Here is a 21,924-nt window from a genome sequence, read left to right as displayed (position 1 = left end):
ATGAGGGTGGGATCAGCCTGTTCCCTTTTCTCAGCACTGCCCACCCCCTTTCTTCTTTAGTCCATTTATTCCAATGGTCACCATGATTCTGTTCCATCTCTCAATGTTTATAGAATTCCTAGTAGAAGAAAGTACCACCCTTAAGTGAAATGAACTTGAGGTAATACCTTAGTAGAGATAATACTCTATGTCCACCAGCTATTTTTTTCCTCTTCCTGGGTAAGTGGGAAGACCTCTTTTCCCAGACTATCTTCCCTCTAGGTTGGGACCACGTGGGTGGGCTTTGGTCAGCGTATGTAGACAGAAGTGACATAGCAACTCCCAGGGCAGGCTCTTTAGTACTCCTCCCAAAAGCCTCCAGTTCTCTGTTCCTCTGCCTTCCAGGCTGTGTTGGAAGCTGGTATTGAGATGATGTATAATAAAAAATTAGGAAGGTTTGCCTCGCCAGTCATGGAGTGGAAGAGAGTCCTGTCACAGTCTGCATGGAGCTTTGTGTAGTGTGTTAAGCCAGTAAAATTTCAGGACTTAATGTGTAACCCAGCATGGTGAGGTAGTAGCATCTTAACAAATATAGCAGCTCACTGATGAGTTAATCAGTTCCTTTCTAGACTGAGTGGTACGCCTGACAAGTGGGGGGGCCCTGTTGCATTTTTGCAACCACAGGCATATGGTCAGAATGTCTCTTCTACCAGTCTGTTAAGGAGCTCAGTGATGCCGGCTCCATGCGAAGACCTAATGTGGTTCTTTGTAGGACTTCCTCAAGAAATCTAATGCTGAATGTTCTTGGACTTTACTCTGCCCTAAAAGCATGTGTCTCAGCAGAAATATTGATGTCGATGGGCAAAGGAACTGAACAGACACTTCACAGAAGAAGAAATGTGATTGGTTAATAAATATATGAAAAAATGGTGAACATCACTAGCAGTTAGAGAAATGCAAATTAAAACTACACAAATATTCCATCTTACTCCAGGCAGAATGACAATTATCAAGAACACAAGTAACAATAAACATTGGTGAGGATATGGGGAAAAAGGTACACTCATACATTGCTGGTGGGACTGCAAATTAGTGCAACCATATGGAAAGTGGTATGGAGATTCCTCAGAAAACTTGGAATGAAACCACCATTTGACCCAGTTATCTCACTTCTCAGCATATACCCAAAGGACTTAAAATCGACATACTACAGTGACACAGTCACGTCAATGTTTATAGCAGCTCAATTCACAATAGCTGAACTGTTGAACCAACCTAGGTGCCCTTCAACAGATGAATGGATAAAGAAATTGTGGTATATATATCCAATGGAATATTACTCAGTCATAAAGAAGAATGAAAGTATGGCATTTGCTGGTAAATGGATGGAACTAGAGACTATCATGCTAAGTGAAATAAGCCAATCCCCAAAACCCAAAGGTCAAATGTTCTCTGTGATATGCAGATGCTGACTTACAATAGGCAGGGGTGGAGGTTCACTGGATTAGACAGGGGAGAATGGAGGGGAAAGGGAGGGATGGGAATGGGAAAGACAGTAGAACAAATCAGACATAAATTTCCTATGTTCATACACGAATACACGACCAGTGTAACTCCACATCATGCACAACCACAAGAATGGGAGGCTATACTCTATGTATATGTCAAAAATATACTTTACTGTCATGTATAACTAAAAAGAACAAACAAAACTTTTTACAAAGAAATTTTGATATCAACATGTGTTACCCAAATGTGGAAAATAGAAGAAACCAGTGAAGAAAGTTCTGGACCTGGAGTGAGGAAGATGTTACGTTATTACTAAAATCCCAATGCTTTTCAAACCTGCCTCTTCAGTCCAGACCTCCATGTTTAGCCCTTGACTTTCTACCTGATTCCTGAATATCTCACTTGATGTCTCAAACTTGCCTTCTCTAGATTAATTCTTACCCATTCCCCACTTTCCACTCCCTACTCCTTTAAAAAAAATATTGACTCATCCTCTAATGTCACATGCTCATCTACCATATTACTTAAATCTGGGTATTCTTCTCTAACCTCCTGTCATCAACAATTTTATATAATTTGTCTTCTAAAGATTTCTTGAGAATCAAGGAGATGAGATGGGAACAAAAATATATATTTTTTTAATTTCCCAGAATGTCCCCAGAGAAGTAAGATAGTAAAAAAAAAAAAAAAAAAATTAAAACTATGAGCAGCCCCTGCAGCATAATAAGGTAACCCCATGAACCATGATACATGAACAGGGGGCCCAACACCAACAGCAGTAATGTCTGCATGATCTCAGTTCTAGAGGAGATGAAGGTAAGCATGAAGACAAAGGGAATTCTGCAAGCTGAACTGCAGGGAACCCAGAAAGCTCTAATACACTTACCCTGAGGAAAGGGCTGTGGTGGGGAGCAGGGGCCTGGGGGACCTGAGAACATTAGCCCAAACTAGGAGGCTGCCGTACAGTCTCTAGGTCCTCAGTCAGTAGGGAGAGCTGCAGGTTCAGGTAACTGCCGGGAACTATCGGGACAAAGCAGCTGAAGCACCACTTCAAGAAGACCCTGCATAGAGGATAAGTTACTGGAAGCAGAATCCAAGTTGAGTGGGATAGAACCCACTAGAGGAAATGAAAAGAGACATTTCAGATCGAAGTGTAGAAGGGGAATAGATGATAATAGATTCATAATGTACTGTTCATATAGTCATAGTTTTGAAGACTTATTGGTAATAACAAAAGAGGGAACCCTAGAACTACAAAGATGGAAAATCTACTCTGAACCACCTCTGTTCCCAAGAGTAAAGGAAAAATTCATCTCACCTACACGTGTACAACGGAAAAGGATTGTGCTCAAATCCCATGCAAAAAAATTGTAAGATAGTGTCCCCAGAGATAATGAATTTATTCTACAAAGATGTACCCATGAAACAGCTCAACACCAAAGCTTAATATTTCTTGTTTGTTTGTTTTGTTTTTGGCACTGAGAATTGAACACAGGAGCACATAACACTGAGCCATGTCCCCAGCCCTTTTAATTTTTTTTTTTTTTTTTTTGAGACAAGAGTCTTGCTAAGTTACTTAGGGCCTTGCTGTGTTGCTGAGGCTGGTCTCAAACTTGCAATCCTCCTACCTCAGCCTCCTGAGTTGCTGGGATTATGAGTATGTGCCTCCATGCTTGGCAAAACTTAATATTTCAAAATAAGCTAAAAAAGAACCAAATAAACCAAAGGATACTGTGAGCAAAATAGCATAAATGTAATTGCCAGACAAAAGAAGATTTGAAAGGAGTACTGACAACAGGATAACTTACAAAGGGAAAGCTAGTTCAGGAAAAAATAACTATATACAAAGAATAAAAGAGTGAATAGTGACTGTGGGTAATATCATAAGGTAAGGGCAGAAAGGAAGAAAATAAAAAATAAAGCCAGATAAAAATGAACAAAGAGATTTTTTTTAAAAAATGCAAGAAGAGGTGATAAGCATAGATGATAGACAAAGAAGATCCAGTATACATACAAGTCCCTAAAGAAGAAGCAAAGCATGGGAGAGTATAAAGAGTAAACAATAATTTTTTTCTCCTGAAATAAAAAGAAAACTTGCACTTGTATGTTTTTTAAATGTATTTTTAACTGATACATAAAATAAAAGCATAAAAATTGTGCATAGCAATGGGGAACCATGTAATGTTAAGGTTAATGTTTTAATATGTGTATACATTGTATCATGCTCAAATGAAGGTAAACATGTTTGTCTCCTCAAATGTTTGTCATTTCTGTATGGTGAAAACTTTCTTCTAGCTTTTGAAATGTTTAGGGTCAATTGTTAACTATAGTTCTTCTGCTATACAATATTTCACCAGAATTTCTTATTCCTATTTGTACCTTGGAATCTGTTGATCAATCCTTCCCTATCCCTCCCACCCTCTACTCTCCTCAGCTGGTAACCACCCTTCTACTCTCAAATTCTATGGAATCAGTTATCTTAGATTCCACACATGAGTGAGATCATGCACTACTTATCTTTCTGTGTCTGACTTATTGCAGTTAGTATAGCACTCTCCAGTTCTTTGTCCATTGCTACAAATGGCTGAATAGTTGTCCATAATGTATATGTATCACCATTTCTTTTTCCATTCATCAGTTGATGAAGACTTAAATTTTTTTCCCATTTCTCGGTTATCTTGAATAGCACTATAATGAACAGGGGAGTGCAGAGGTGTGTGAACTTGATCTTGAAGAAGCACACCACAAACATGGGGAAATTAACCCAGAATTTTCAACATTAAGACATATTCCAATAGAACTATTAGGTTGCCAAGAGAGAAGAAAAACCCTGTTGGGTATCCAGACAAAAAGAAGTGGGTGCATTTTAAGGGGAAGCAAATTAGATAGGCATCAGTCTTTTCTATGGCAGCACTGAGTGCCAGAAAATAACTAAACAACGTATTTCAGATGGTCAGGAAAAGAGAGCTGAGGATTTAACATACAGCCCAATGGACTTTCAGGTATGAAAGCCACAGATTAATTATTATGCACATGCAAGAATACAGGAACTGTTCCCATGGAGTTTTCCAGAGGAATTCTTTAGAAACCATGCTACAGATAACCAAAATAACTGGCAAGGTATTGATGGAAGGCATAGGGATTCTCATTTAATGTACAGTCACCTGTAGAATTTATGGTAAATAATGGCTATAAAGGAGATATTATGATATGTGTTGGTTGCTTGTTCTAATAATGCAGATAAAATCTATGTATTAAAAATTAGAAAGTATACAGGAGAAGTAGCATAGAATAATTTCATAGATTGCCTTTTTTTCCCCCCTTTGAAACCAGGGGCGCTTAACTACTGAGCCACATCCCCAGCCCTTTTTATTTTTTATTTTGAAACAGGGCCTGGCTAAGTTGCTGAGGCTGACTTTGAACTCATGATCCTCTTGCCTCAGCCTCCTGAGCCCCTGCGATTACAGGCGCGTGCCACCGCGTCTTAGTTTTCTGAACTGGAAGCAAATGAATATTTCTTCATATTAGGGGAGAGGGAAGGAAAAGAAAGATAGTCTAATGGGTGAATTTCTGATATCCCTCACCTCACTGCAGGGACCCATGAGACAGAATTAAAAAAGGAATGACTAAAGGTAACAGGTAAAGGATCTGGTTTCATGTTGACCATTAGAAGGAAAACAACAGACCTTTTCCCATGGAAGTCAGAAAGCAAGCAGGAAAAAAAATCATTTGAGGACACACACACCTTCTCATGTGAACCTCCAGGCCCAACATGCCCTTGACTGCCTCTTGTCCAATTTTGAAAGAAATGTCTCCTTGGTGGTTTCTCAGCCTTGTGACTAAGATCAAGTGTAGAAATGTCTCCTCCAGGCAGCCCTCTCTGATTGCTGTAGCACATAGACATCTCTCTCCCCCAACCCCATTTACCTCTCTAGGTATTGGACACCTTGTTTTATCAATGTTTCATTTATCTCACCCAAGGTCAGAGATGGAGTGCTATATAAAATGGTACGATACCTCTTTGAGAGTTTGGCACAGAGTTCTGCACACAGAAGGTGCTCAATAAGTGCTGAGTCATCAGTAATTCATAATTGATGGAAGGAATAGGGTTTGCACACTCTGGATTTTTCTAAGAGTTAGCATTGCTATTAGGCAAAAATATATATATATATATATCAACTTGAAGTGACAGTAATCCAGTTATACTGAATGTTCTACGGTAACTGATTTCAGGAATGGCTGGATCCAGTGACTCAAGTCATATCACCAATCTCTGTATTTCTTGGTTCCAGAATCTTTTCTTCCCCGTGTATTGTTTTTATTCTCAGGCAAGCTCTTCCTTTGTGGTCAGTTATGACCTCCAGAACTTACATCCCCTCATGGGGATGCTAAGAAGGCATCCTGTTTGCAAGAGCGCCCGTAAAATATCCAGGATTGAGTCTCATTGGCTTAGCTTGCATCATCTGCTCATCCCTGAACCAATCAGACAGTCAAGAGAAATGCTTTTTTTTTTTTTAACGCTTTGTTTTGTTTGGCCAGCTCAAATTCATGGGCCCACCCCTGAAGTTCCCTCTGAGGGAGGAAGCGGTGGCTCACCAAAGGAAAATTGAGTTGTGCCTCATCAAAAAGAGGAGGTGGGTGCTGAGCAGGCAAAAACAGCACCTTATGTATTTTAGTGTTAATGTTTCTAATGAGTAAACTGCATGAAAATGACCTGCAAGTGAAAATCATGGGTCTGGGGGCATATCTTCGGGGCATAGGGATTAAAAGTTTCTTTTGACCTTTCTGACACAGAGGGTTTTTACCACACTGGGGGTGGGGGTGATTGAAGCGCTGTTCTGCCGAATGATGGGGTGCAGTCGTGATGGGGGAACCAGCTTTCTCACCAGTCCGGGGGCCTCTCTCACTCTGGCCTGCCCACTCGACCTAAGGAGTGTGGAGGAGAAATCTTCAGTTTGCAGAAGACTCAGAGATGCGCGCGCTTGTGCGGGCACCCGGCGGCTCAGTGGCTGCACACCGGGTCTATCCTGCTTTTTGCCTCTCTGTGCGGTTGACTTGCCTTTTTGGGTGGAAAGGGGAATTCGCTGGAGATAGCAAATGGGGAAACTGAGGCAGGGCAGGAGGCATTACAAATACATCCATCTTTCTTCTGAACCCTCAACAATTTTTTTCTCCATAGGACCCTTCCTATAAACATTTATGCCTTCTCAGTCCCCCCACCCCCCCTTTTTTTTTAAATTCCCTCCTGCCATTGCTTCCTCTCCAGTCTGCTGGTGTTCTCCGTCCCCAGCCCCACTTCATGAAATAGCTCTCCCTGCATTCCTCGTTGAGCTCTAAGACCCAACCCAATGAAGCAGTTTAGAGGAGAAAAAATAATAATAACAATCCACGCCTTCGATTGAGAGGCAGCCCTAGGATCTATGCACGATGTAAGGGATTTGAGCAAATCCAGAGCAGAGGGACCTGAATCAGGTAGTCAAATCCCCTAGAGAAGACAGATAGTTTACCTGGAAATGAGAGAGGCTGGGGGTTCAGCAGGGAGCCATGATTTCTTCACACCTCTGAAGTACCGCCAGGTGGAAGAGAGAGATGTGGTGCAGGTGACCCCAGCAGTAGGAAAGGAATCCTTGTTTTAAAACATGAGCTAACAGAGCTCTCTAAAGAAGAAAGCGGCTGTGTCTAGACATGGTTCACTCCCTGTCATTGACAGCTGTCAGAGACTATTCTGTCAGAAGTCCTTAGAAGAGAGTCCTATGTTGGGAGAGAGGTTACACCAGGGGACTTCTGAGACTGATTCCAAATCTGAAATTCAAGTTGGGGATGGAACTCAGTGGTAGAATGCTTACCACTGAACGTGTGAGGCCCTGGGTTCAATCTCCAGCAATGCTAAAAAAAAAAAACCCCAACCCCAAATTTGAAATTCTGAGACTCATGAGGCATGCATCTCTAGAGGTGGGTCTCCATGGATTTGCATCTGCCACTGCCCAGCTGTGAGGTCGTGGGTATGTTACTTAACCTCTCTGTTTGTTCCTCAGTCTCCTCAGCTATAAAAGGGAGCTAGCAGTCCCTCCTGCATATTCATGTTGCGAACATTCACATGGTCAATCAGAAAGGTTCAGCAAGGTGCCTGGCACATCCTAAGTGCCTAATAAGTGCAGTTTTCTGTATTTAGTGCCAAGTGCCTTTCTGTAGAGGCCATGTGATGCCCAAGCATGAGTCTTATCAGCTGCATTTGGGTTTTGAAAAAAAAAATTTTTTTAACATGTTGATAGACCTTTATTTTACTCATTTATTTATATGTGGTGCTGAGAATCGAACCCAGTGCCTCACATATGCTAGGTAAGCGCTCTGCCACTGAGCCACAACCCCAGCCTACCCGTTTGGGTTTTAGCTGTAGATTTTCCTTGGTAGTTCTAAGAGCTGGAAAGGCTGTCCAAATGCATGCTCTACAGTGTCTCCTGACTGTTCCTGTGGTCTTCTTAACCACCAGGAAACATTGTTCATTTGGCTTAAATATGATTTACCTTAGGAGCAAGCATGGTCCAACCCAGGTGGCGGGGGGAGCCTTGTACTCGTTACTTGCATGACAGGCAAGTTCCTCACCCACTTTGCAGGTGAGGAAACGGAGCCTCAGAGAGCTTAAGTAGCTTTTCCAAAGGCACAAGGCTGAAACCAGGGTCCTCAACCTCCAAATTCATTCCATCCTGTGAGCTGTCCTTCCATAACTTCTGGAAAATTCTGGAATTCACTCAGGACATGTATATTTCATCAGGAGGCCCACAGAAATAGAACTTTTAAAAAGGGATCCTGGGCTGGGGTTATGGTTCAGTGGCAGAGCGCTTGCCTAGCACATGTGAGGGTTCAATGCTCAGCACCGCATATAAATAAATAAATAAAAAAGGTTTGTTGACAACTTATACATATTTAATTTTTTTTTTTATAAAAAGGATCCTTTAGGAAGTTTGATGATCCCTTTGTGGAGGTTTTTATGGTGGGTGGGGGATATCAGCAACACACACACACACCCCTACCTTGCCTGACCTCACCTCTTCATGCCCACTTCTTTTTCCTCCTTGCAGGTGTGGGTCGATGCTGGGACACAGATATTTTTCTCCTATGCCATCTGCCTGGGCTGCCTGACTGCTCTGGGAAGCTATAACAATTATAATAACAACTGCTACAGGTGAGCCCCCTGGGCCCTGCCTGCCCTCCTCCCTGCTCCTGGACCCTCTGCAGCATCTGTAGTTCCCATTCAGCTGTCTGCCTTGCAGGGCCCAGGAGGGAACAGGTGGGCTGCTTGCTGACCTCCTCCTGCCCAAGGGTCAGAGAGGGGGCCACCAGAGGAGGTAGGGCTATTAGTGCAATCAGAGTCTGTCGCAAGGTGAATCCACCCCCAGAATCTCTCAGGCCTCAGTGTCACCTTACACGGAGGCACAGATTTAGCCCAGAGTGGACAAGTAACTTGCCCAAGGTTGCGCATCTCATTAGTGGCATTGTCAGCACGTGACCCAGGTGTTCCAACATGGAAGGGCTTATCCTTCCACCTTCTATTCAGAAATCAACTTCCTTTCCCATCTCACCTGACCACAGGATTCTCTCCTATCCTGCCTATAGTGACTGGCACCCTGCCTTGCCCCTCGGCCTGATCGGCCTCCCTCCCTGGCCTCCTGTAGCTGGCCACACCCAGCTGGCAAGGTAAACCCAGGCTACCTGTTCTGAGACCCACACAGGGTGAAGGGTGTGCCCAGAGTTTCCCAGTAGCATGTGAGCCAGTGAAATTTGTACCATCATTGTCTGTTGGTTGAAGTCCCTGCACTTCTGGACTCAGTGCCTGGCCCAGGATAGGTGAATACTTACAGGTGGACGGTAGAGGGTCTCTTCCTTAGACCCTATGGCCATCAGAGATAAGACTGGAATCATTGCAGCAAAGCTATCCCCCCCCCGACCTCCGGTCACGTGTTGGTGGAGAAAGGAAGGGGGTTGGAACAAGTGATTCTGAGATGAATAAACCTCATCCCATATAGTCACATAGTATGATTGACTAAAGAGTTAAATTTTGAAAGGGAACCACCCTAAAATAAGGAATAACATATTGATTTTGGAATGGGAAAACATGTAAAGAACAGGTTCATGTAAAAATGTACACCTCCTTTTTCTGCGGGGGGTGGGGGGGGTCCAGGGATTGAACCCAGGGGTGCTTTACCACTGAGCCACATCCCCAGCCCTTTTCATTTTTTATTTTGAGTCAGGGTCTCACTGAGTTGCTGAGGCTGGCCTCAAACTTCCAATCCTCCTGCCTCAACCTCCTGAGTCACTGGGATTACAGGTGTGCACCACTGCACCTGGCAAAAATCTAAAACTTTTAAAATTATTAAATGTTAGACTTCTAAACTTAAAATTTTTTCTATAAAGAAATACAAAAAAAAATAACTATTCAAAATAGCCATCTTTAGAGACTAGGCCTGGGAAGTCAGAGGTGGGAAGATGTCCTCCCCTTATTTTTACCTCCTATAACATTAAGATGTTTTTCTGGTTTTTTTCCTATTACTTTGAGTGCATCTTCTTTTAATTTTTAACAAAAATAAGTTAGTACAAATATCATCTACACATTGTATTTTTTTAGATGTTGATGAACCTTTATTTTATTTATTTTATTTGCACGCGGTGCTGAGGTTTGAACCCTGGACCTCACACATGCTAAGCCAGCGCCCTGCCGCTGAGCCACAGCCCAGCCCCCACACATTGCATTTTATCTCCAAATAAAATATGAAAATCCTCTTCAAAAATTAAAGGACACAGTAGTAACATATAATATGATATTCAGTGAGGTTAGATCCATCCTATGTGAAGGGAATGAATGTGTCAATCTTAAAAAACGCTAAACTACAAAAGTAAGCAATAACCAGGTGCAGCGGCACGCCTATGATCCCAGCTACTGAGGCAGGAGAATGCACAGGGGAGGCCAGCCTGGGGCACTTAGCAAGACCCTACATCAAAATAAAAATTAGCAAGGGCTGGGGCTGGGGCTGGGGCTCAATGGCAGAGCGCTTGCCTAGCACGTGTGAGGCCCTGGGTTCTATTCTCAGCACCACATACAAAAATAAGCAAATAGAGGCATGCTGTCCATGTACAGCTACAACAAACAAACAAACAAATAAATAAAAATTAAAACAAGGGCTGGGGATATGACTCAGTGGTAGAGCACCCCTAGATTCAATTTCCAGTACCAAGAGAAAAAGAGGGAAGCGGGGAGAGAGAGAGAGGCGGGAGGAGAGGGAGAGAGGGAGGAAGGGAGGGAGGAAGGAAGGAAGGAAGGAAGGGAAGGAGGGAGGGAGGAAGAAAGGAAGGGAGGAAGGAAGGAAAAGAAAGGAAGGGAAGGAGGAAGGAAGGAAGGAAGGAAAAGAAAGGAAGGGAAGGAGGGAGGGAGGGAAGAAGGAAGGAAGGAAGGAAGGAAGGAAAAGAAAGGAAGAGAAGGAGAGAGGAAGGAAGGAAGGAAGGAAAAGAAAGGAAGGGAAGGAGGGAGGGAGGAAGGAAGGAAGGAAAAGAAAGGAAGGGAAGGAGGGAGGGAGGAAGGAAGGAAGGAAGGAAGGAAAGAAAAGAAAGAAGACATTTGGGCTGGGAGTGTAGCTTGGTGATAGCGTGCTTGTTTAGCATACATGAGGCCCCGGGTTCCATCCCCAGCACAGATAGATAGATAGATAGATAGATAGATAAATAAATAAATAAATAAATAAATAAATAAATAAATAAATAAATAGATAGAAAAGAAAAAGAAGCAAAACACTTTTCTAAGAACAAGATCGTTTTTCTCAACTTGGAAATTGGCAGCAATCCAAAAAACGAACTCCCACCGAGTGAGGGTGAGGGCACGTGGGAGGAGCTGGTGGTCCTGGGCTGGGAACTGGTGACCACAGAACCTGAGTACTGCCTGGCGCACGTGGAATCACCGCTGGAAAGACCTTTTGCGGACGCTTCGGCTCCTCCCACATCCCACCCCCCACCCCCGTCTCTGAGAAAGGGAGATCGGGGCTCCTGGAGGTGGTCTCCAGATGGAAGTGGTGGAGTCTGGACTCTGACCAAGCTCTCCCCTGTGTCCCTCCCAGGGCTCTCTGGAAGCCGCCTTGGTGGTCACTTCATGAGCCCGTTTGTTAAGACAGCAGAGGCTGCTGTGAAGCCTGCGTCCGCTGAGCATGAGGCAGTGGAACCGGCAGCATGGGAGATAGACCGCAGTGGCGCCGTCTGTCCAGTTTATAATTTGGGGAAACTGAGGCTCGGAGGCTTTGCTCTTTTTTTAAAGCAGGCAGATCCAACATGATGAAAAGAAAAGCTACCATGTAATTCAGTGTGCCGTTAGGCAGCAAGTGCCATCATTCCTGGGGCCTTTGGGCTGAGGAGCGGTTGGGTGTGGCTGGAGGACAGGAGGCTGGAGAGGTGGATGTTGGGCCGGGTTTCTGTAAGATCCTTGCTGTGCTCTGGGCTTTCCCAGAGGAGATGGGTCTGTGGGATGAGAGGTCAGGCAGTCTGCCAACCACAGTATGAAATGTGAACCACAGGCAGGAAGGGACAGGCCCTGGGCTAGGGACAAGCAGGCTCCCAGCCCAGGCTAATGGTGACACCCTTGGGTTGTCTCAGAGGGGTGCTGGCACTTGGCGTGGGACCCTTGGGGCTGGGCATTGCAGGAATTCCTTGGGTCACTGACCATCCCTGCTAACCAGGCCATTGGTTGCAGGAGGACACCAGTGGGGTTTCTCATTCTCCCCTGTATCCCACGAACCTGGTCTGGTGTTGGCTTTCGCGCAGGAAAGTAAGACACCCATTCATCAGTCATACAGACGAGGAGACGGTGGCCCATGGGATTTAAATCTCTTGCTTGTGTTCCCATTGCTGGCGATGGAACATGGCTTTCCTGGCCCTGGTACCCCTGTTCCTCACAAGGATGACCAGTTCTTTCCCAGCTATTGGAACTGAATATGGCCAAGGCTGTCTTGTCACTAACCTGGGTCTCTGGGCAGTTGCTTCTTCCGAGTGTGCACAGGAGTGACATACACCAGCTACCACCAATCCCTTCTGCTTCTCTATCCAACAGCCAGGGATTTTTTTTTTCCCCTTTCTGTCTCTTATCGGCAGAAGAAGCAAATACTCTCGGTGACATTGCAAAATCTGAAGGCTCATTTTAGTCCTATTTCAGAACCGTTCTGCAACCGGGTCTTTCCCATCTCAGACGGAGTAAATTAATACCCTCTCTCCTGACAGCATAATCGCTTCTGGAGGTCTTACCAGCCTGGCTCAGCTCCTGCTGACTTCAAAGCACTAGTTACATAAGGTTTTCACCTAAGCAGTGCCCGTGCTTGTACCGGGAAGGAATTAGAGGGAGGGAAATGGACCCAAGCAGACAGTGTCCACTTCAGGGCACCTAGCGCTGGGCTACATCTGCCTGAAGGTGCATGCCCTGGGGGCTGGCGAGCAGGTCACAGGGAGAGAAGGGCCCTAACAGCCCTTGAAAGCTTCTCTTTCTGTCTGCCTGTCACTCTGTGGTTTGAGGAAGTCACCCAAGAGACCTCTGCAGGAAGATGGGGATTTTGTCACTGGGGAGATTTTGTCTTACACCACCTGCACCCCTGCCCCACCACACCGAATGGATGCCCAGAGATAATTGTACAAAACCCCCGGACTTTGGAAGTCTTTTTAGGGCACATCATTTTTGTTTAGCTTCTGGAAATAGCATCTGAGATATCCCAAACTTCACAACAGACTGCAACACTTCCAGCCTCAGGTCTCAGTGAAACCTAGTCTCCAGAGCGTAGCCCACATAGAGGCAAGGTTTCCTCCCCCACCCCACCCCCCTGCACCCCCAGCGCCATGTCACGTCACCCTGTTCAGTAACGCAGGGTCGTTTTTGCCTCGGACTTCAGGAAGCAGGCAGGAAAAGCAGATTTGTCTCCACCTTCAGAATAGCTCAGCCCTCACCTGGCCTGGGCTGAGTTTCCTTTTCAGAAGAGGTAAATGAGATTTGCAGATAATATCGCAGGGCTACCAACCCAGCCAGCGTTCACAGAGTTCTTTAAAAAAAAAAAAAAACCTGTATCAGTCATCCACTGCCACATTAATGCCGTGTAACAAACAGCCCCAGACCTCCAGGGGTTTGATCATCACAAACATTTTCGTTTATGGCTCTCCAGGCTTCTGGTCAGCCGGAGAAGCTCTCTGGGCTGTGGGTTGGGGGAGTTTGACTCCAGGGCAAGCTCAAGTGTATGCCATGTGTGTGCATTCTGGGGTCCAGGCTGAAGGGATGGCAGCTCCCCCGAGGAATTCTTCTCATGGAAAATCACAGAAATGATAAAGGACACGTCCAATTATGCCAGCACAACTCAAGCCTCTGCTTGTGTCACATCTGCTTACATCTCGTTGTCCACAGCAAGTCATGTGGCGAAAGGCCAGAGTCAGTGGGGCAGGGAAATAGACTCATCTCAAGGGAGAAGGGAGCAGGAGTGACTGCTTGCTGAGAAAGATTCGATCCAACACAAAGCCCAAGAGACCCAGTTATCCCAACACTTTGTCTTGTCGTGGGCGAGCTCCCCACCCAAAGAAAAGATACTGCAGGGAGAAGTGGAACCCAAGGGTCCTGACTCCTGGTCTAATGCTCTCCCTTATACTCAGGATCACTGTGTCAGTCACCAACAATATTCTTATCACCTTTGGTTACACTACATGAAGCACAGCGTAGGGAGAAGAGGAGGTGAGCATCTCACTCTGTTTCTAAACCTAGCGCTCAGTCCTGGAAATAACAGTTGAAGGGGGGCTTGGCGAGCTGGGGTGTATTAGAGATCAGGAGCTGGACAAAATTGCTGGTAAAGGAACTGGAATGTTTAAACTGGGAGAAACTCAAAGGAATATAGGTCCACTTTGTTTATATCTCTCCAACCTAAAGGAGCTCCAGACTGTTTTCGAGGGTAAAATAAAAACTTCCCAGAGAAGGCAATCGAAGCAGTAGGCATGGTTCAACAAGGGGAAGGGGCTATTGAGGGAGGAGGCAGGCTCCTGCAGAGGCCAGCTCACCTCCCACTGTGGGACTGTCCTGCCTAAGTCAGGCCTCTGGTAGGAGGTTGGTCGGGGGAGCAGGAAGCACCTCCCCTGTAAAGCGGGCATGGACACGGGCTGCATTCCTAAGTCACAGCCCCACGCTCTTCAGTGGCTGGGCTTCTATGAGGCTGATTCCCTGACTTGGGAACAGACTGAGATGTCCGGGTGCCATTTCCCCCATGTTGACGAGACCCCGACATTTGTCGTCTGATTTCTCTGGGGTCATGGCTTTGTGCAGGTGCTTCTTAGCTGGCGAGTCCCTCTCAAGAGCAGAGGACGGCCACTGCCCCAATAAATCCCTTCATGAGGGGGGTCCAGCCTGGAAGGGGCCGCTCCTCATGGCAGCGGAACCGAGACTGAGCTGTGAGTTCTGTGAGATGCAGCTCCGGTCCACAGCTGGGCCTGGAGGGGTGTCATGATAAGACCTCTTCCCCCAGAAGCAGCGGGCACTCCGGGCGTGAGGTCTGGGTTGGTCCCCTGGCTGAGAGGCAGCTGTCTCTCATGGAGGCTTCTGGGGAGAAGCTTTGTGTTCTCAGGAACATAGCCCTCTCCTGCTTTTGCCCTGGATTTCTTTCCTTCCAGGGATTCAGGGGAGCATTGGTTTATCTCCCACGTTTCTTCTCACTCAATCTGGGTTGTGCCACATGAGAGCCTCCCTCCCTCCCTTCACACCCCCTCTCCATGCTTTTGATCCATGACCTACCTCATCTTGGAGAAATGCGGGAGAAGCTGTGTGACCGTGAGCCAGTCACCCAACCTCTCTGAACTAAGAATGCTTCACCAGGAAAACAGGGCTGTCTGTTCTCACACTTTGCCTGCCCCCACAGTACTCAGGTGGAGAATGTCCCAAATGGTGCACCTGTCCTGCCCACTCTGACCTGAGTCCCTCTTGCTGCTTCCCCACAGGGACTGCATCATGCTCTGTTGCCTGAACAGTGGCACCAGTTTCGTGGCCGGGTTCGCCATCTTCTCAGTCCTGGGCTTCATGGCATATGAGCAGGGGGTACCCATTGCCGAGGTGGCAGAGTCAGGTAAGTTTGTGACAGGTGACGCTGTAAGGAGCCCCAGGGGAGATGGATGATCACAATGCCAGCGTGGTCTTCATCTCCTGGGTTCAGGTCTGGAGAAGTGGTCCCATCGCTCACCCACAGTCCAGGATTTCAAGAGGGGGCAGCTGAACACTTCACCTCACTCCTGTGCCCAAAGTCTTTTTAGTCCTCTCATCGCACTATACTTGTAGCATAGGCCAGGCTCCTGGGGTTTCATCCCTGCCATGCCCACTCTGCCCAACTTCAGGGGTCTGTTCCTCTTCTACAACATGGCTCACTCCCTCCTACCACAGGGCTTTTGCACATGTTGCTCCCTCTGCTTGAAGTGTCTCCCTTTCTCCCCTGTTCTAGTTGTAGAATCACCACGGGTATCACGGCCTTCGGTGTAGATTGACGTGTGTGTGTCAGACCCAGTGTTGTCAAGGTTGTGGTGCTAAAGGTGAAAACTCTTCCCTCGATTTTCATGGTGTTTGAAATTCTGGGAAAATACAGTATATATATATAAAAAAAATACTAAAATAGTCGGTTTATCTGACGTATGAAGCTAGACTCTGAGCTCAGATAAGCGCAGATAGGTTTTTCACATACAAGACATCCAGTGAGGTGGTCTGTCAAGAGCAGCACAGGGTGTCTAGCCTCCTTGTCTTCCATCTACTTCATGCCAGTTGGGACAACCACACTGCCTCCCCAGGGACCCCCGCTGCAAAGTGCAGCTGCCTTTGTCTGATGTGCATAGTCAGGGCCAGCATCCTCTGACCGCCAGGTGAGGCAGGTCAGTGAGCATGGGCATCACAGGAGGAAGCTGGCCTTGGGGTTCTACTCAATGCCTGCTCAGGGTCCTCCTTCCTCTGGATCATGTGAATCAGACACAGAGACAGTCCCTGCAGAAATCAGAGGTCCACAGCTAAACCAGAGGTATGCAAATGCAGACAAAGCTCTGTCACTGGGCACCTTCTCTTTGGGTAGGAGCTAGCTCACATGTGATCTCATATGATTCTTAGCTCAAAATATCCATACTTAGGTAGCTTCCAGAGCATTCAGAAGAATGTTCCAGCACACCTGTGAGATTGAGCCAGGGAGACAGAAAGCACTTTGTGCAAGACTCATTTTCTCCTGCTCTAAGCCCAGTGCCCAAGATCTGCTGACCTTCCTTGGATATTCCCTTTGTCTCCCTGATACTCTTTACAGTCCAGGTGCTCCTTCCTGTTACAGAGGTTTTTACATAGCTTATGGTCCAGTCTTATTTTTATATACAGACTGATCATATTCTGCCTTCTAACTGGAATATTTGATCCATTTTAAAATTACTGATATGTTTCAAAGAAGAGAATGTCAGAATAATAATCAGAAGTGGAAAGTGACAGATGTGTAGAGGAAGTACAAAGTGACATGTCATTAACTTTAAGTAGACTTGGCTAAATTACAGATGTGTATTGTCAGCCCAGCTGCTTAGAAAATAATAAAAGAGGGCCGGGATTGTAGCTTGATGATAGAGCCCTCACCTGGCACATGTGAGGCACTGGGTTCAATCCTCAGCACTACATAAAAAGAAAGAAATAAAGTAAAGGTGTTGTGTCTATCTACACCTAAAAATTTTTTTTTTAAAGAAAATAATGAAAGAGCCAAATAGCCACCAAATAAAATAAAACTGAGTATCACAAAACAGAGTTCAACAGAATGCCAGAAACTCACAACAGAGTAAAACAAAGCAAAATAAACAAACAAAAGAAGACCAGAAGGAAAGCAAACACAAAAGAATAGCTAGAGACTCAACTGCACCAGTGATACACTAAATACGAATGGACCAAATATGTCAATTAAAAAGGAGAGATCATCAGACTGGATTTTAAAAAGTCAGACTGGATTTAAAAAAGTAAGACCCAACTATAAAATGTCTAAAAGAGGCACACATTAAATTAAAGGCATAGATAATTTACCAAATAAAGGAAAAGACATACCATCCAAACAATGTGCATAGAAAATTGACTTGGCTGTATTCGTGTTAGAGAAAGTAGACTTCAAGTCAAAGGGTATTTATTAGAGAAAAAGAGGGACATTTCATAATAATAAAGGGAACAATTTATTGAGAAAATTTAACAATCCTAAATGTGTTTACAACAAATAATAGAGATTTAAAATACACAAAGCTGTCGAGTGTGGTATAACACACCTATAATTCCTGAGACTACTCAGGAGGCTGAGGCAGGAGGATCAGAAGTTGAAGGACAGCCTCAGCAGCTTAGCAAGGCTCTTAGCAACTTAGACCCTGCCTCTAAATAAAAAAAAAAAATTTGAAATGGTTGTGGGGCTGGGGTTGTGGCTCAGTGATAGAGTCCTTGCCTCACCCGTGTGAGGCACTGAGTTCGAATCTCAGCACCACATAAAAATAAATAAATAAAATAAAGGTATTGTGTTCATCTACAACTAAAAAAATATTTAAAAAAAAAAGGATTGGGGAGGTAACTCAGTACTAAAGTGCCCCTGGGTTCAATCCCCAGTACCAAAAACGGAATGAATGAATGATAAAAACTAAAATGCATAAAGCTAAAACCAACAGAACCAAAGGAGAAAACAGACAAATCCCCAATCATACTTAGAGAGTTTAACATCCTTGTCTCACTAATGATAGAAAAACAAAACAAAGTGTCAATAAGGTCGTAAAATCTGAACATCGTCAACTGCATTGACTTAATTGACATTTATAAAAGTCTGTACCCAACAACTGCAGAGTATAATTTTTTTTCAAATGGACAGGAAATGCTCACCAAGATAGACCATGTCCTAGGCCATCAAATAAGTCTCAAAATATTTCAAAAGATTGAAATTGTATAGAACATGCTCTCTGGCCACCACTGAGTTAAATCAGAAACCCGTAACAAAATAATATCTAGAAAGCTCACAAATACATGCAAAGTAAGCAACACATTTCTAAATATTCCATGGTTCAGAGCACAAAAAATTTCAAGCTTCACAGTAATTAAAACACAACCTATCAAAATTTGTGGGTTGTGGTTAAAGTAACTCACAATGAAATTTATAGCTTTAAAAACTATATTAGGGGCTGGGGATATAGCTCAGTTGGTAGAGTGCTTGCCTTGCAAGTACAAGGCCCTGGGTTCAATCCCCAGTACTGCAAAAAAAAAAAAAAAAAACCTATATTAGAAAGAAAAAAAAGCACCTAATTTTTTACCTATTTTTTTTTAAATCTAAGTTTCTATCTTAAGCTGGAAAGGAAGTACAAATTAAACCAAAGGTAATTAGAACAAAAAATAATAAAGATAATTATGTTAACTTTGTGCTGCTGCTGTGATCAAAATACCCAACCAGGACAGCTTAGAGGAAGGAAAGTTTATTTTGACTCATGGTTTCAGAGATTTAGTCCACGGTCGGCAGATTCCATCCATTGCTCTGGGCCCAAGGTGAGGCAGAGCATCATGAAAGGGACAGACACAGTTTAAAGGAGTGATCATAGCTTCCAGGGGAAAAAAAAGGCAAAAGAGAATAGAGAAGCACCCTCTGCCCATTAGGTGGTGCAGGAAAAACCAAGAAAAAGAGGCAGAAACCTGCAAAACAGCAACAACAACAAAGAACCCTAAAATTCAGAAATAAAGAGGAGAACTCACTCTTCCCCCAGCAGCAAGACAAAACCCCGCTAAGTCCTTATACTTTACAGATAAAAGAGGATGCTGTTAAACTAGGAATATTATCAGATACCCAGTAACATCCAAATGGACTCAACCTCATGTATACACAGCTACCATAGAAAGTCAGGAGTAGCCAGTCAGAATGGCAATTATCAAAAATACAAGCAGCAATAAGTGTTGGCGAGGATGTGAGGAAAATGTACACTCATCCATTGCTGGTGGGACTGCAGATTGGTGCAACCACTCTGGAAAGCAGTGTGGAGATTCCTCTGCTAACTTGGAATGGAACCACCATTTGACTCAGTTATCCCACTCCTTAATTTATACCCAAAGGACTTAAAATCAACATAGTACAGTGATGCTGTCACATCAATGTTTATAGCAGCTCCGTTCACAATAGCTAAACTATGAAACCAACTGAGATGCCCTTCAACAGATAGATGAGTGTATAAAGAAATTGTGGTATATATTCACAGTCGAATATTACTCAGCCTTAAAGAAGAATGAAATTATGGCATCTGCCAGTAAATGAATGGAGCTGGAGAATTTGCTAAGTGAAATAGCCAATCCTCCAAAACCAAAGCCAAATGCTTTCTCTGATATGCAAATGCTAATTCACAACAAGCAAGGGTGAGCTGTGGAAGAATAGAGGTACTTTGGATTAGACAGAGGGGAGTGAAGGGAGGGGAAGGGGCATGGAAGTAGCAATGATAGTAGAATGAATTGAACGTTATCACCCTGTGTGTATATGTGATTACACAATGTGTGTAACTCTACCTCATACACAACCAGAAGAATGAGAAGTTGCACTCCATTTATGTAAGATGTGTCAAAAGGCATTCTACTGTCATGTATAACTAATTAGAACAAATAAAAAAAATTTAAAAAGGAGAAGTTTCCCACAGATCAACTAAGAGCTATAACTCCTCCTCTGAAGACCAACTGTGAAGTAGAAAAAGATTGTAAGTCAGCCCTTAACCTGTCTCCATCCATTTTCCGTAGCTATCACAGAACACCTAAGACTGGGTAATTTTTAAAGAAAAGGCTTGGTTAGCTCTTAGTCTGGAGACAGGGAAGTTCAAGGGTGGTGGCTTCTTCTAGGGAGAGCATCTTGCTGTGTCGCAGCGTGGTAGATTTGGTGTCTGTGTAAAGGTGCGGAGCAGGGACATGCTGGAGGGCAGGAGGGGACCAAGACACCCATTCACTTGATCCCAGCCTGCTCTCAAGAAAACCTCTCCATTCTCAAGAGAACTAATCCCGTCTTCCGGAGAAAGACACTAATCCCTCTTACTGACTCCATCGCCGCTCTGCCCCCAAACCACTTTCCACCAGATTTCAACATGAGGTTTGTCAAGGTCAAACCACATTCCAACCGTAGCACCCACCGGACTGACGGAACTCAACTAGGAATCTGAGGATCTGGAGGGTAACTTAAACCAGAAATTCAAAACTTCCAAGTGATGGGGGTCGGGGGAGGGCGGAGTGGAAGGTGGACAGGAAGGAAGCAAAAGAGGAGTTCATTGAACTTGGGTGGGGGGATGAAAAAAGAAAGAAAAGACAAAATTATCATGGGTGTGAAGAAAAAAATGACAAGGTATCCCCTGGAAAATAGTCTTAGTAAGGAGCATTGATAGAAAGACAGAAAAATAGCATAATGCAAGAGTTTTTTTAAAAAAAAATGGACTACAGGCAAAGAAATAACATTTATGTCATCAGAAAAATAAATAAAAGGGTGAAAAATCAATAAAACGGTGGCACAGAGGTGATGTGTAAGACTCTGTTCCAAGGAAGAATTTCAGAAACGAAGAGCTGAGTCTCCACATTAAAAGAGCTCCTCAGATGTCACGAGAGATTAACCCAGAAGGCTGAACTCACAGACGTTCTGTTAAAGCCCTTAGCCTTGAAAGGTAAAATCCCCAGAGTCAGCAGGCAGAAGAGACCCAATAACTTTTAAAAGCAGAAGGAGAAGACTGGCATCCCACATTTCAAAACTGATTCACCCAATGCAAGCAGGGCCACACGGGAGCTGCACTTTGATCTTAGATTCCCAAAAAGAAAACACAGATCGAAGCTTTAATATCCAGCCTTGATTTCCCACCCCCAACATCAAAGTCACAGAAATCCATTCTTGATGTTGAAGAATGTGGGAGCTCTGTGCCCATCAGTCCTCAAGGGAAATCTAGTACGGGTGACTTTGAGCAAACCTAACAGTGACCAGGGGAACGTCAGATAAAAGATGTACAAGGAGTGCTTAAAGATGCTTAACTGGGGCTGGGGAGATAGCTCAGTTGGTAGAGTGCTTGCCTTGCAAGCACACAGCCCTGGGTTCAATCCCCAGTGCTGGAAAAAAAAAAAAAAAAAAAGCTTAATTGTTGCTGGGGAAGTAGCTCAGTGATACAATATGTGCTTCGTGTGTGCAAGGCATGGGGTTTCATCCCCAGCAACAATAAATAATAATAATAGATTACTATGTGTCACACATGTATATGTGTGTGTGTCTAAGACTAAAAGCAATGTAGAAAGAGTGAACTAATGTACAAATTTTATATATTATCTGTCACAAAGTAGAAATAATTCAACTAACATATGGAAAGAAAGGGGAAGAAAAAGAAAAAGGTTGAAAAAAAAACTGTTGTATAGGCAATAACTATGTTAAAGAATAT

The 21,924-nt window shown here is 44.3% G+C and overlaps 1 protein-coding gene across 2 annotated transcripts in view; it reads left to right on the top strand.

Moving 5' to 3' along the window:
* Slc6a11 (solute carrier family 6 member 11) overlaps positions 1-21,924 on the top strand; it is a 128,495-nt gene that overhangs the window by 92,202 nt on the left and 14,369 nt on the right. For both annotated transcript variants that reach the window (XM_047534767.1, XM_047534766.1), the window contains exons 7-8: positions 8,568-8,671; positions 15,475-15,599. In XM_047534767.1, coding sequence (XP_047390723.1) covers positions 8,568-8,671; positions 15,475-15,599 — 229 coding nt within the window. The remainder of the gene's footprint in view (positions 1-8,567; positions 8,672-15,474; positions 15,600-21,924) is intronic.

The sequence above is a fragment of the Sciurus carolinensis genome, chromosome 19 (genome assembly GCF_902686445.1).
Source record: "Sciurus carolinensis chromosome 19, mSciCar1.2, whole genome shotgun sequence".
Lineage (NCBI taxonomy): Eukaryota > Metazoa > Chordata > Mammalia > Rodentia > Sciuridae > Sciurus > Sciurus carolinensis.
Note: the sequence above shows the minus strand (reverse complement) of the source record. Positions and strands in the feature narration are given on the sequence as shown.